Source organism: Garra rufa, chromosome 12 (assembly GCF_049309525.1).
Source record: "Garra rufa chromosome 12, GarRuf1.0, whole genome shotgun sequence".
Lineage (NCBI taxonomy): Eukaryota > Metazoa > Chordata > Actinopteri > Cypriniformes > Cyprinidae > Garra > Garra rufa.
Window position 1 is genome coordinate 36,237,190 of NC_133372.1, and position 13,829 is coordinate 36,251,018.

The 13,829-nt window shown below is 35.8% G+C and overlaps 1 protein-coding gene across 2 annotated transcripts in view; it reads right to left on the bottom strand.

Annotated features, from left to right (window-relative positions):
- Nucleotides 1-13,829, bottom strand: part of cntn3b (contactin 3b) — a 76,946-nt gene that overhangs the window by 6,664 nt on the left and 56,453 nt on the right. For both annotated transcript variants that reach the window (XM_073851309.1, XM_073851308.1), the window contains exons 13-20: nucleotides 11,967-12,084; nucleotides 11,115-11,273; nucleotides 9,615-9,764; nucleotides 9,203-9,273; nucleotides 7,776-8,010; nucleotides 5,754-5,863; nucleotides 2,692-2,878; nucleotides 340-452 (exon numbers count right to left, since the gene is read on the bottom strand). In XM_073851309.1, the coding sequence (XP_073707410.1) occupies nucleotides 340-452; nucleotides 2,692-2,878; nucleotides 5,754-5,863; nucleotides 7,776-8,010; nucleotides 9,203-9,273; nucleotides 9,615-9,764; nucleotides 11,115-11,273; nucleotides 11,967-12,084 (1,143 nt within the window). The remainder of the gene's footprint in view (nucleotides 1-339; nucleotides 453-2,691; nucleotides 2,879-5,753; nucleotides 5,864-7,775; nucleotides 8,011-9,202; nucleotides 9,274-9,614; nucleotides 9,765-11,114; nucleotides 11,274-11,966; nucleotides 12,085-13,829) is intronic.

A 13,829-nucleotide genomic window follows, 5' to 3' on the forward strand; every position in this document is an offset into this window, starting at 1 on the left:
GAGAGCTGTTAATTGCATGCATGTGTAATTAAGAGAGGTGGAACGAGACATGAAATAGCATATGCAGTGCTCTTATCTATAAAAACACCCAAATGACTGGTTTTCGGCCACGTAACTGCCATATCTTTGTAGTTAAATTACTGCACCCCGACAACCCTTATTATGTATATCAATAGTATCAGATGCAAATGTGCATTGTAGTTCCTGCTATCATTGTTCGGCCCACAATGTAGGAATGGAAATGCCTGACTGCTAAAGGAAAAACAATTGATTGCCTTCAGTGAAACTCATAAAATATCCCAGTGCATTTTCTGGGTGCAAAGAGATAATGTCACTCACTATGTATCCCGTGACCTCAGATTCAGTTTCGAGAGCGATGACGGGATCCCACTGCAGCACAAGCTGAGAGCCAATCAGATTCCACTCTACGTTCTGAGGGGGCTGACCAGGTGCTGAGGTTTATTGTGTATGAAAGAAATAGGCAGAAAAAGAAACGGTTCACAATGTGCGATCAATTGTGTGACTGCATTCGATAACACCAGAATGTTTGACAAGCAGATTAGTACTGTCAGCAGGGGAAGTTTCTTTCACAGACTGACTTGGAATCTGTGATTCATTCCAATTAGATAGAATTCGTTTCCACAGTTTGATATTGTCTGAGTTAATATTTTTCCCTCTGTCATTAACTGCTCAACCTCATGTCATTTTAAACCTGTAAGACCTTTGTTTATCTTCGGAACACAAATTGAGATATTTTTGATAAAATTCGAGAGCTTTCTGCAATGCAACTGACACGTTCAAGGCCCAGAAAGGTTGTAAGGACATCCTTAAAATACACTGCGGAAAAAAATGATTTGGTCTCGTTGATTTTGTGCATTTGCCTATTGACAAAGAAATGATCAGTCTATCCAGAAGATCAGTCTATCCAGAAAATGCATTTTAAAAAAGTTATAAATTGATTTGCATTTTAATGAGTGAAATAAGTATTTGATCCACTATTAATCAGCAAGATTTCTGGCTCCCAGGTGTCTTTTATACAGGTAACAAGCTGAGATTAGGAGCACTCTCTTAAAGGGAGTGTTCCTAATCTCAGTTTGTTTCCTGTATAAAAGACACCTAGGAGCCAGAAATCATGCTGATCTTCCTTGTCCACAGAAGCAATCAATCAATCAGATTCCAAACTCTTCACCATGGCCAAGGCCAAAGAGATGTCCAAGGATGTCAGGGACAAGATTGTAGACCTACACAAGGCTAGAATGGGCTACAAGACCATTGCCAAGCAGTTAGTGTGATTTTTTTTTTTTTTTTACAAATGGAAGAAATGTGGGGCTCCATGCAAGATCTCGCCTCGTGGAGTTTCAATGATCATGAGAACGGTGAGGAATCAGCCCAGAACTACACAGGAGGATCTTGTCAATAATCTCAAAGCAGCTGGGACCATAGTCACCAAGAAAACAATTGGTAACACACTACACTGTGAAGGTCTGAAATCCTGCAGCGCCCGCAAGGTCCCCCTGCTCAAGAAAGCACTTGTACAGGCCCGCCTGAAGTTTGCCAATAAACATCTGAATGATTCAGAGGAGAACTGGGTGAAAGTGTTGTGATGAGATGAGGCCAAAGTCAAGCTCTGTGGCATCAACTCAACTTGCCGTGTTTGGAGGAGGAGGAATGCTGCCTATGACCCCAAGAACACCATCCCCACTGTCAAACATGGAGGTGGAAACATTATCCTGTGGGGGTGTTTTTCTGCTAAGGGGACAGGACAACTGCACCGCATTAAAGAGATGATAGACAGGGCCATGTACCGTCAAATCTTGGTTGAGAACCTCCTTCCCTCATTGAAAATGGGTGGTGGATGGGTATTCCACCATGACAATGACCTAAAACACACGGCTAAGGCAACAAAGAAGTGGCTCTAGAAGAAGCACATTAAGGTCTGAAGTGGCCTTTAGCCAGTCTCCAGATCTTAATCCCATAGAAAATCAGTGGAGGGGTCAGAAAGCTCTTGGATTTCATGCAAAATATCTTAATTTCTGTCCCAAAGATGATTGAAGGTCTTGTGGGTTTGGAACGTCATGAGGGTGAGTAATTAATGACAGAATTTTCATTTTTGGCTGAACTATCTCTCTAATTTAGTTGAGTGAGAGTTGTTCAGCACTTTGGGTCAATTTATGCTGCTTTATAAATAAACATGACTTTACTTTACTTGACTACTACAAAAATAGATAGCTGAAAAGTTGGAAGCTGGAAGACACACCTTCAAGTCATGTCACAGCAGGCTCACAGCATGTGTGTGTAGACTTAGTGATCTGTCCAAAAGTTATAAGTTTTCAATCTTTCTCAGACATAACTCAAAAAACAAAGCGTGAATGTACAATTCTGCTAGTTTATGTACTACTAGGCGCCTCAAGCAAAAATCTTTCAGAAAGCTTTGTAAGATTTGGTGTTATCTAAAAAAAACTCTTGAGGCAGAAATAGATTCCCATAACACTCAGCAAAGTAAAATATAAAGGTAAATGTAAGAAAGAAAGATAGGTATAGACATCCATAGAACGTTATTTTCCATATAGCACTGCGGATGAGTAAATTACATCTTCGAACTACAATGCACACACTGAATAAACATGTCAGCAACATACAATTATGGAATGTTCTCTAAAGATGGTTTGAAATGGACAGATCACTACTTACGTGGTTTTTTGGTGGTAACATTGACAGGTACAGACTGGGGGCCAGTTCCTGCAGTGTTGAAGGCACACACCGCTAGATAATACTGAGTGTTCCCCTGCAAGCCGCTGACATTCACTGCTGTGTAGTTTCCAGTGATCCGCACTTTACCCACTGTATCCGGCTTGGTGTCATCTTCCCAGTACACCACCTGTTCGCCAGGACACACAACAAGGGCATTTTATATATCCTTGACTTTAGTTGTAAACAGCTCTCTGCCAAAACAATTACAATCATTCTTGCAACTCTTGCAACCCGTCGTGACCCTAAATATGCAGATTTTTCTCAAAAGACGTGCTACTATGAAAATCAAAAAGTTTTTGGCACGTTCATTAATCTTAAACGGTTTCTAATGGAAATATGTTTATTTTGTTTACAGTGTTAAATCTCAGGAAGATATAGAAAGCAAATGCCAAGAATTTCTATCCGCTGCCAAAGTAGGTGAGATATGATATGCATGGAATTTATTACACAGGGTTTCTATTAAGTCTTTCAACGACTTGATTTCACAACAATCAATAGCAAAGTTATCAGTTCAGATATTTGATACACATATTTCACTTCATTTAGCTGATCATTTGTGTCTTTTCTCTAAATGACAAGCTCGAAAACATATCTCTGGCTGCCTGGAAATGTGATATTCTTTTGAAATGGTATGTAGATTCTCTTGGGGATATGAAATTTCAATTAACTTTTAACTGTGTGCTAGGTGAGAAACAATTAGGCAGCGGAAATGAAATAATCAATTATTAACCCCGGGTCATATGTAATATCAATATTGAGGCATTAAGTATAGGGAGATTTAAGCCAATTTCAGAATTAGACATTAATGAGATCTGCCCAAGGGAGGCATCTTTCTAAATTATTTATTTTCTATCTTTTGCTCTCTCTGTTTTTGCAGGATGTATAGTATATTGTGTCATTAAGACTTGAATTGAGAAGTCAGTTCAGTTTGTTTTCTAAATTTGAACTGATGCTGCAAACAGGATGCAGAATTTCAATTTGAAACTGAATGCAAGTACGTAGAACTAAAATAAAACAAAAAATCAAAAGAAGTTAGATGTATTTTGACTTGATAGGTATTTTTTTAGCTTATATTGAGAGAGTTAGTTTAATGCCACCTATAGATTATACTACCGTTTACATTACTGGGGATGTAAGATTCTTACTGATTTTATTTCTGTCACTGCAACACTGAATTTTTTAGCAGTCATTAATCCAGGCTTCAGTGCCACATGATTCTTTAGAACTCATTCTAATATGCTGATTTTGGTGCATTTTTAATTTATTACTATTGAAAACAGTTGTGATGCTTAATATTTCTGTGTAAACCTTGATCCATTTATTTTTTCAGAATTCTCTGTTGAATAAACACTTCAAACAACAGTATTTTTTTTAACGTAAAAGCCTGTGTCTTGCTGAATATTCATTTCTTTCAAATAAATAAATGAATAAATAAATCTTACTGACCCTAAACTTTTGAATGATGTACATTGTCATTTAAAAGCTTGGGACCAATAAAATTTTTCATGTTTTTAAAGAAGTCTTTTCTGCTCATCAAGGCTGCATTTATTTGATCAAAAATACAGAAAATATTGTGAAATATTATTACAATTTATTTGAACACACTTCAAAATATAATTTAATCATGTGATGCAAAACATCATTACTCCACTTTATGTGTCACATGATCCTTCAGAAATCATTCTAATATGAACATTTATTATCAATGTTGAACTACCGAAAAAAAATTTTTGTTTGGAACCCCTGATACTTTTTTTTCGTAATTCTTTGATGAATTATAAAAAAGGACAGTATTTATTAAAAAAGTAATCTTTTTTGCTTTTTTTTATCAAAAAGGAAGTTTTTAATTGATAAAAAGTTATAGTAAAGACTGTTATTATCAGAAAAGATTTCTATTTTTAATAAATGCTTTCTCTTTAACTTTTTATTCATGAACGAATCCTGAAAAAGGTATATGTTTAAAAAAATTAAGCAACACTGAAGGATCATTTGACACTAAAGACTGGAGTAATGATGCTGAAAATTCAGTATATTAAAATAGAAAACTGTTATTTTAAATTTAAGTTTGATCAAATAAATTCAGCCTTGATGGCATATGAAACATCTTTAAAAAACATTGAAAAAATCTTACTGATTCCAAACTTTTGAATGGCAGTGTAAATTTCATCATATTTAATAAGCTTTTGTAAATCCAATTCCTCCTGTTATTCCAAATTTAATTCCTGGAATTGAGCTTCCTGGAGGTGTGACAAATTTAATGCAAAATCCAAGCCATGATTCGAAATGAAGCTCATCTCTGACACTATGTGTATTCAATATGAAGATGAAGAACAAATTATTATGCTGATATTACACATTTTAAAAAGTAGCATTAAATTAGAAAATCGCTAAGTAAATGCATCTGCATTAGCAGTCTCAGACTTTTGAACCTTACTGTTCGGCTTTGTGCAAAAGGAAATGCAGTCATAGTTTAAAAAGGAATTTTCCATTTCAAATGCGGCAGGTGCTTCAAAGGAGCGTGAGCACAAATAAATGGTATATACGCATACAGCGCAGTTCCTTGATCCACGCTGCTTTGATTTGGTCTTTCAGTCCTCGCAAACCAAAGACGAGACAAAAATAAAACCTAAAAAGTTTTCCCCCTCATCTAGAATCCAGTGACATGATAGTTCTATTCTTTCCAGACAATATGGCCGCTACCATGGCAACGTGGCGGTTTTGTGCCGCAGGGCAGGGGTGACAGAGATGGAGAGAGTGGCTTGTGAGAAAGCGAGACTCTCTTTGCATTCTTGAAAGGCCAGTGGAGAGCTTTCATCCAGCTTCTAAGAGCCGCAGACATTTAACAAAGCAGCAGCGCTGTCTAAACACTGGCATTCTCCTTGTTTGAGGTGGCATGGGAGAGGTGAGAAGCACTTTTAATAATCGCTCGAGATGCGGATCGCATTATTACAGCGAAAACATGACATTTAATGTGGCGAACGGGAAGACAATGTGAAGCAAACCTCATATCCGAGAACTCTTTCAGGGGTCGTCGCAGTCGGCTCCCAGGTAACTTCGATGTCGGCCGCAGACAGGCTTTTTGCTGACAGTCTCTCCGGCGCCACGCTCGGCACTGCGGAGGAACGGAGAGACGTTGAGACGTTAACGTTTTTGAGACGTTACTCAAAAAGCTTTACACAGCCATCGAAGTAAAATTGGATTAAGTCAGAGAATGAAGCCCCGGTCTCACCTGAGAGAGGCCCTACTTCATTTTAATGGGAACTGTGACTGACAGAGAAGGAGACAATCTGCTGGGAAAATTCAATTAACACTCTAGCACATGAATAGGCCTGTAAGTGTCTAGCAGGATTTGTTGTAACCTATAGCCGCAATAACTAATATAAGGTTGTCATTCGCGGCTTGAACGAGGGAGGAGGGGCGTAAGCTGTCTCAATCAACTTATTCCATCATTCTCATTCAAGGTCACACCTGTATGTGTGAAGGGAGGGAACCGAGAGCATTTGAGAACGTGAAGGGACTGCTGCTGAGTCCGACTGAGTCTGCTGAGTGTTTGTGTGTTCCTAATATTTTAGCTCCACACAACAACTGGCCTATATTTGTATTTCCGGATGATTAGGCCAAAATTGAAAGCAGATAACATCAGGACTCAGACTATTAGGCTTATACTGTATGTAGGATTAGTGATATGAACTAATTGTACTATTTTGTAATTATAATTTTTTTTATAGCAAATATGTGTCTGTTTTTGCTATTGCTGAAAATAGTGGAGATTTGCATACAGTACCATTCAAAAAATTTCTGAATTGTTTAAAAGTGACAGTAAAGAATTTTCAAATAAATGCTGTTCTTTGAAACTTTCTATTCATTACACAAAAATATTAAGCAGCACAATTATCAACATGGTTCATAAATGTTTCTTGAGCACCAAATCAGTATATTAGAATGATTTCTGAAGTATCATGTGACACTGAAGACTGGATAATGGCTTCTGAAAATTCAGCTTTGCCATCACAGGAATAAATATAATATACTATTAATATAAAATATATGAATATTGAAAACTGTTATTTTAAGTTGTAATATTATATTACAATATTACTGCTTTTGATTAAATCAATGCAGACTTGGTGGAAACTTTTCAAAAATATTTAAAAAACAAACTTTTGAATGGTACTGCATATGAGCCATATCTAGAGACAAGAAGATCACATAATATCATATAACATTGTAGAAAAGCAGCACTAAATGTTTGTCTTTTTTTACATTCAAACATTGTACCTAATTAAAAAAATGTTTATTTATGGTAAAATCACTGTAATGTACTACCTCTTATAGTTTATTGCTTTTTGTAAATATTTCAATGACTGATCTGAAGTACATTCAATCTAATTGGACCATAATGTTCGCAAAAGAGGCTTGCAAAATATTATAATGATTTTATATATTAAAATAATTATATGTGACCCTGGACCACAAAACCAATCATAAGGGTCAATTTTTCAAAATTGAGATTTTTACATCGTCTGAAAGCTGAATAAATATGCTTTCCATTGATTTGAGACATTTGACATTTATTTGAAAATCTGGAATCTGAGGGTGCAAAAAAAATCTAAATATTGAGGAAATCGCCTTTGTCGTCCAGATAAAGTTCTTAACAATGAATAATACTAGTCAAAAATGAAGTTTGATATATTTATGGTAGGAAATTTACTAAATATCTTCATGAAACATGATCTTTACTTAATATCCCAATAATTTTTGGCATAAAAGAGAGATTGATTATTTTGACCTATACAATGTATTTTTGGTTATTGCTACAGATATACCCATGCTACTTAAGTCTGGTTTTGTGGTCCAGGATCACATATTATTGGCCATCGCATTATTATATTATTCTTTAAATAAGTAATTACCAGTTGTTTAAATCAGCCAAAATTTTGATATCACTACAAATCTCTAAAAATATGAAGCTATTCTGAGTTTGCTGCTGATCGTGAGTGCTGATGTACACAAATCCACTCTACCTTCCTCTGCGGAGAACACTGTTGCAATACTGCTGAAAGGTCCTTCTCCACGGTTGTTGAACGCTCCCACTTTGACATTGAATGGTGAGAACGGCGGGATGGTGTCATTGCGGAATACGTAGCGGGTGACGCTGGGTGCCGAGATCACGGCGCGGGTCCAAGTGACCATGCCCACTGGCCGGAAAGCGATGATATAACCAAAGCCCTCTCCGTTCTGCAACTCCTCTGGAACAGGCTTAGAGTGGAACACAAAACTATAGTGATATTAAAACAAATTGAGGTCAACATACCAACTGACCCACATGACAACAGGGCTTTATTAGCACTTAGTTTAAAGAGCACTTTCTTTCTCAAGTCGTTTTTTATTATTATGCATGCAGTTTTCATGACTTCATATTAGTAAAGACTAGATGGAACGTTTAAAAGCCTTAAAGGAATAGTTCATCCAAAAATGAAAATTACCCCATTTTTTTGATTTACCGAGCCTGATCTCATGACGAAAATGTTTTCGCAAGACGCAAAATATGTACCGCCATGTACACTTTGTAACATATTCGATGTGAAATGTCCACTGAGTGGCGCTAAAAAGTGTTATTTTTTTCCCAAGTTGCAGTAAGTATATGCTAGTCTCATTAAACCGAGTTTTGTTTACAGCAAAGGAAAGCCAGTCTCCTCTTGGCTTATATCGAAATCCTCCTACATTTTTCTCTACAAATCCTCGTTTTTGTACTTCAATTCGTGACTAGTGTTCTGTTTTGTTCTCTTTACTGCGCTTCCGAGTTCACCACTTTTCACCGTAACTTACACTATGCCTACATCCTATGTCATCCACTGAAATGCCAGTCTTTCATGGTTCAATTAATTTCAGAAGGCTTTTATTAATCCCCCGGAGCTGTGTGGAACACTTTTTATGATAGATGGATGCACTTTATTTTGCTTCAAAATCTCAACACCCATTCACTGCCATTATAAAACTTGGAAGAGCCAGGACATTTTTTTATATAAATACGATTGTATTCGTCTGAAAAAGAAAGTCTTATACATCTAGGATGGCTTGAGGCTGAGTAAATCATAGGGTAATCTTCATTTTTGGGTAACTATCCCTTTAAATTACCTGACATGGTGACAAATATGGGGGTAAAAAATTTTTTTTGACTTTTTCCTTGGTAAACCTTTATTTCCTCCATGATGTATCTGAACAGAATGAAGCCTATTTGTGGAGAAAATAAACCTAAAAGACACTCTCTAGCCTTGAGTTAACTTCCATTTGGAGGAGAAGTTGTAAAGCCTGTAGACCGGAGGCCAGGAGGGAGGGTTCTTGGTGCGGACAATGATCATAAAAGAGCTACATTTCATTCTACACAATTAAGCACCGGCATTTAGCCCAGGCTGGCCGAGGGAGCAGTAAAATCTGACAAATGACTTACCTCCCATGTTATCACTAATTCCGATTTGGTACCTCCTCCGCCTCCGACATCAGTGGGAGCCGTGTCAGGCACTGCGGGCAAAAACCCAAAGAAGAGATTAAAATGCCGCCGGCAGAGCTCTGATTGGGATTCTTCATTGCATGTTTGAGCATCAAAAGTGCATTGAATTTTTCATCACATAAAGACTCTAAACTCAGAGGTTCTACCTTCTTTAAAACATCCCTCAGAAATTTGTGAATAAAAGAATATGTTTCTTGGAATAGGTTTGAGTGTTGCATGTGGAATAAAAGTGATGGATGTGACAGATGATGGGAGAATTGAGGATGTATGGTTTGCTCCAGTGCTTTCAATTTCAGTGGCTGTCTGAAATAAGGCAAAGAGATTCAGAGAAGTCTCACACTAGCATACTCACTAGCATCTTCTGTTCTGATCTTGGTAGATGGGGGACTGGGCTCTCCCATCCCGACACTGTTACTGGCCAGCACTCTGAACTCATATTCCACCCAAGCGTTCAAACCCACCACGGTTGCAGTCAGAGTGTTCCCATTGATCACCTCAGGAACTGAGGATAAGAAGAATAGTAAAATACAACAGCAACTGAAATAAAATAGTTGAAGAACTAAAAGTTTAAGCAGTAAAATGGCAATTAAAATTACATACAACTAATAAAATAAAATAAAATAAAATAAAATAAAATAAAATAAAATAAAATAAAATAAAATAGCAAAAATGTAATGCAATGTAAAATTGTAAAATTGTAAAATTAAAATGACAAATGAAAAAGAAAACAATAAAAGTTAAATAAAAATAAAAATAGTATTAATAATAAAACTACAAACTAATAAAAATGACAAATGCACATACAATTTAATAAACTGTAAATTTTAAATTACAAATGAAAAATAAAAAATAAAAGCCATTTTAAAATATTAATAAACACTATAATAGTATATAAATAAGACTAGATAGATAATATTATAAATAAATTATACAATTGTAAAGAAATTAAAATATTATATTCAGTAATCAAATAGTAATTAAAATTACACAAAACTAATAAAATAAATAAAGTAAAATAAATAAATAAATAAATAAATAAATAAATAAATAAATAAATAAATAAAATGAAATAAAGTAAAATAAAATAAAATAAAATAAAATAAAATAAAATAAAATAAAATAAAATAAAATAAAAATAGCAAAAATGTAAAATTCAGTTTCCACAAAAATATTAAATAGCCCAACTGTTCGGTTTTCAACTATTTTAAAAATGTAAAAATAAAAATATGAAAAATAAAATATAAAACTACAAACAAATAAAAATGACAAAAGCAAATAAAATGAACATAGTAATTGAATAGTAATTACACAAAACTAATAAAAAAATTCTATAAACTAAAAAAAAAAAAAAAGTAAAATTTTGATTTCCACAAAAATTTTAAAGAGTTCAACTGTTCGGTTTTCGAATTTAAAATGTAAAAATAAAAATGAAACTTAAAACTAATAACTAATAAAATGACAATAGCACAAGACGAAACACACACTTAAGAAACTATACAATTAAAATTACAAATGAAAATAAAAAGTAAACGCTACTTCAAATTATTAATAAACACTATTATAGTATGTAAATAAGAGCCCAACTATTCAGTTTTCAACTCTTTCAATCTTTTAAATGTAAAAATAAATTAATTTAAAAAAGGACAAAAGAACATCAAATGTAAGAAACTTTAAAGTTAAAATGAAAATATAAAATAACAGCTATTTCAAAATGATAATAAACTCTATATATAAAGACACAGATGATAGATGGGTCTATTTAGTTGGCAGTGCCTCTCATGTACTGCCAGCTGAATCAAATGCAGCTTAAATACATCAACCCAATGGCATATGTCTGTGATGTGTGATGTACCTGTGTCGACAGCTTGCCAGCCGACAGTAAAAGGAGTCCTGGCCTGGATGACATATCCAGTAATGGGACTTCCATTGTCCTGGCCTGGGCTCCAGGACAGCTGGGCTGTGCTGTCTGTGACCTCCTCCACCACGACCAAATCTGGAGGGCTGGGGGGACCTGACTCAATCACACAACCCATATGGAATTGAATTAATTAGGAGTGTTTGATTATACTCCGCACCTGCTCAAACGTTAAATTCGCTCCATGCATTATGCATATTAATGACTTGGAAACTGTCTCCCTCTGATAAGTAGTCGACTATTTGTTTTATCAGCGTGTGTTCTGAGGTGTTAGACATGGCGAGCGCTTTGTGCTCTTGCATGCTTGCGTGAGTTTTAGCAAGGGCAACAAGGTGTGTGTTTGTGTGTACGTTTGTATATGCGCAACTAAATGATTCGCATTTCTGCTCCAAATACCTCTCTGCCATTTAAATGTTTTCTCTTCATTTGCACTGCATTCTGGGGCCCGTCGTGCTGCTTAGCCGATGTGTAAATGAGCCAATTAAAGACATCCTCTATGATAAACAGCTCCTCTCCAAACACCTGGGACAGAGCCGTGATGCGTAATGGCCATGAATACCAATGTGACTCACAAAAACAGCAGCGAAGACGAGGCCCCATAAACCATCCCAAGTGACACATTTAGCACTCTCTGAACTCTTGCTACATTAGCAGTGCCCTTTCATTGAAATACACACCTCGCAAGAAGCTCTTCACTGTGGAAGACGGTTGTAAATATATAAAACAATGGGCGCAGAAGGCAAATATCGTGCATGTGGACATATAAACCAAAAGACAATTTGTTCCTACCTTTAACGACCAATATTGCATCAGCAGACAAACTCTCGACGTCCGTGTCGACGAGACAAACGTACTTCCCACCGTGATTAAGCTGGATGTTTCTAATCATAAGATCGCCGGAAAAGCTCTGTAAGAAAAGTGAAAATTTTATTCTTAATAATTTATAATAATTTACACAAGGCACCAAATACACTCTTAACTGATATGATAAACAGTAGTTTCTAAAAGCATGATGCATTATCATTCATAACATATTTCATGAATCACAACATAACCTCAAGGCATGCTTTGTATTTTTTGGCTCGTGCCATGAAATTTTGGCAGAGTTTTAAAAAATGAGAGAACAGGTACTTACTACAAAACAAACAGTATTCAGAGACTGATTCAGATTTATTTTTTATTCTGGTCACATTTAAGGGGCCAAGCACTCTATAAATTACTTCTGTTATTTCATGATTCACACACAGATTGTCAAAATTAGGAATAAAAAGGGCTCTGACAAAAACTCCTTAAATGCTTTTAAATTATTTCATCTGCAAATTAGTTGTAAAAATGACCGATACTGATAACCATAAAAACTTAAAAATTACCATAAAAGCCGATAATTGGTTGACCCCTAAGTTATACTGCAAAAAATCTTATTTATTCTCACATATTAAAATCAGATTTATACCTCAGAATTGTAAATGTCATATTCTGAGATTTCTTTTCTACTTTTTACTTCTTATAGTTATAAGAAGTAAAGTTCTTATACTTCTTAAAACAAAAATAAAAACCATTAAGAAATGTTTACTTGAAACTAACTTAAACTATAACTATAAATAAAATAAAATATAAAAAAGCTTTTTATTTCAGCTAAAAATGACAAACACAACAAAATTCTGAGTTCTTTAAAATCGCAATGAGAAGAAAACATAAAAACAGATTCAAAATATTAATAATAACTATAATAGTAACACCTTGATACTTAAATAACACTGGTTTATATGACCAAAACAACATCTGCATCACATAAAAGATAAATAAAATTTGGGGTACTTGCAACAGCAAGTAGCTTGAGTAACAAAGTGCTTGTTTTCAACAGCAATCTGTCTAGTATACCATTTTATTATGCAATTATCACCAAAATAGAGCTGAGGCAGGCATGCTGATGTTCCCTGTCATGCTAGCTGCAGATTTCTGCAAACTCAGACACTCATCCCTCCCTTTAAAATGGCTGCTGTGCTCTGAGATTTGTGTGGACCTAAATAAACAGTCTCAGTGACTAGCCTGCGGGATTCACTCAGATCCAGCTCTCTCAGCCACACAGGAGCTCAGTAAAACACACACACTGTGGCTAATTGGCAAGACGATACTAATTATTCCACCGTTACATAAGCCAGGACCAGGTAAATGAGCAAAGCATATGCAGAGTGAGAGTTAATATTGTTCCAGATAAGCATACAGCATGTTAAAATCAGGCGTGTTTCCCTTCAGTCATTTCACTACGACGTTACATATGGGAACTCGCTTGAGAGTCCAGTCATCTCTGAGCCTTATTCAAAAGGCCAATGAAAATTGGCGAATGGCATTTGCATGCCAAGCCACGCCCCGTACATACGGGTATATAAGATGGCGGCATGCAGCCAGTCATTCAGATTTTTGCTTCGGAGCCATCCTGCTCGAGCCTCTAAAAACAAACAAACAAAAAAAAACGACGTTCCTGCGAGTTTGCTCTCTCCCCGCTGGCGTGCTGCAGATCGAAAAGAGCAAACATCTAAAAGAGTGTTTTGGCAGCCACCAGTGGGATCCTGCGGGCGGCCGTTTTCACGGCCATTTAAAGCCTCCTGCTCTCCAGCGAGCAAGCCACACTGAGTTTCCTCCCTAGGCAGA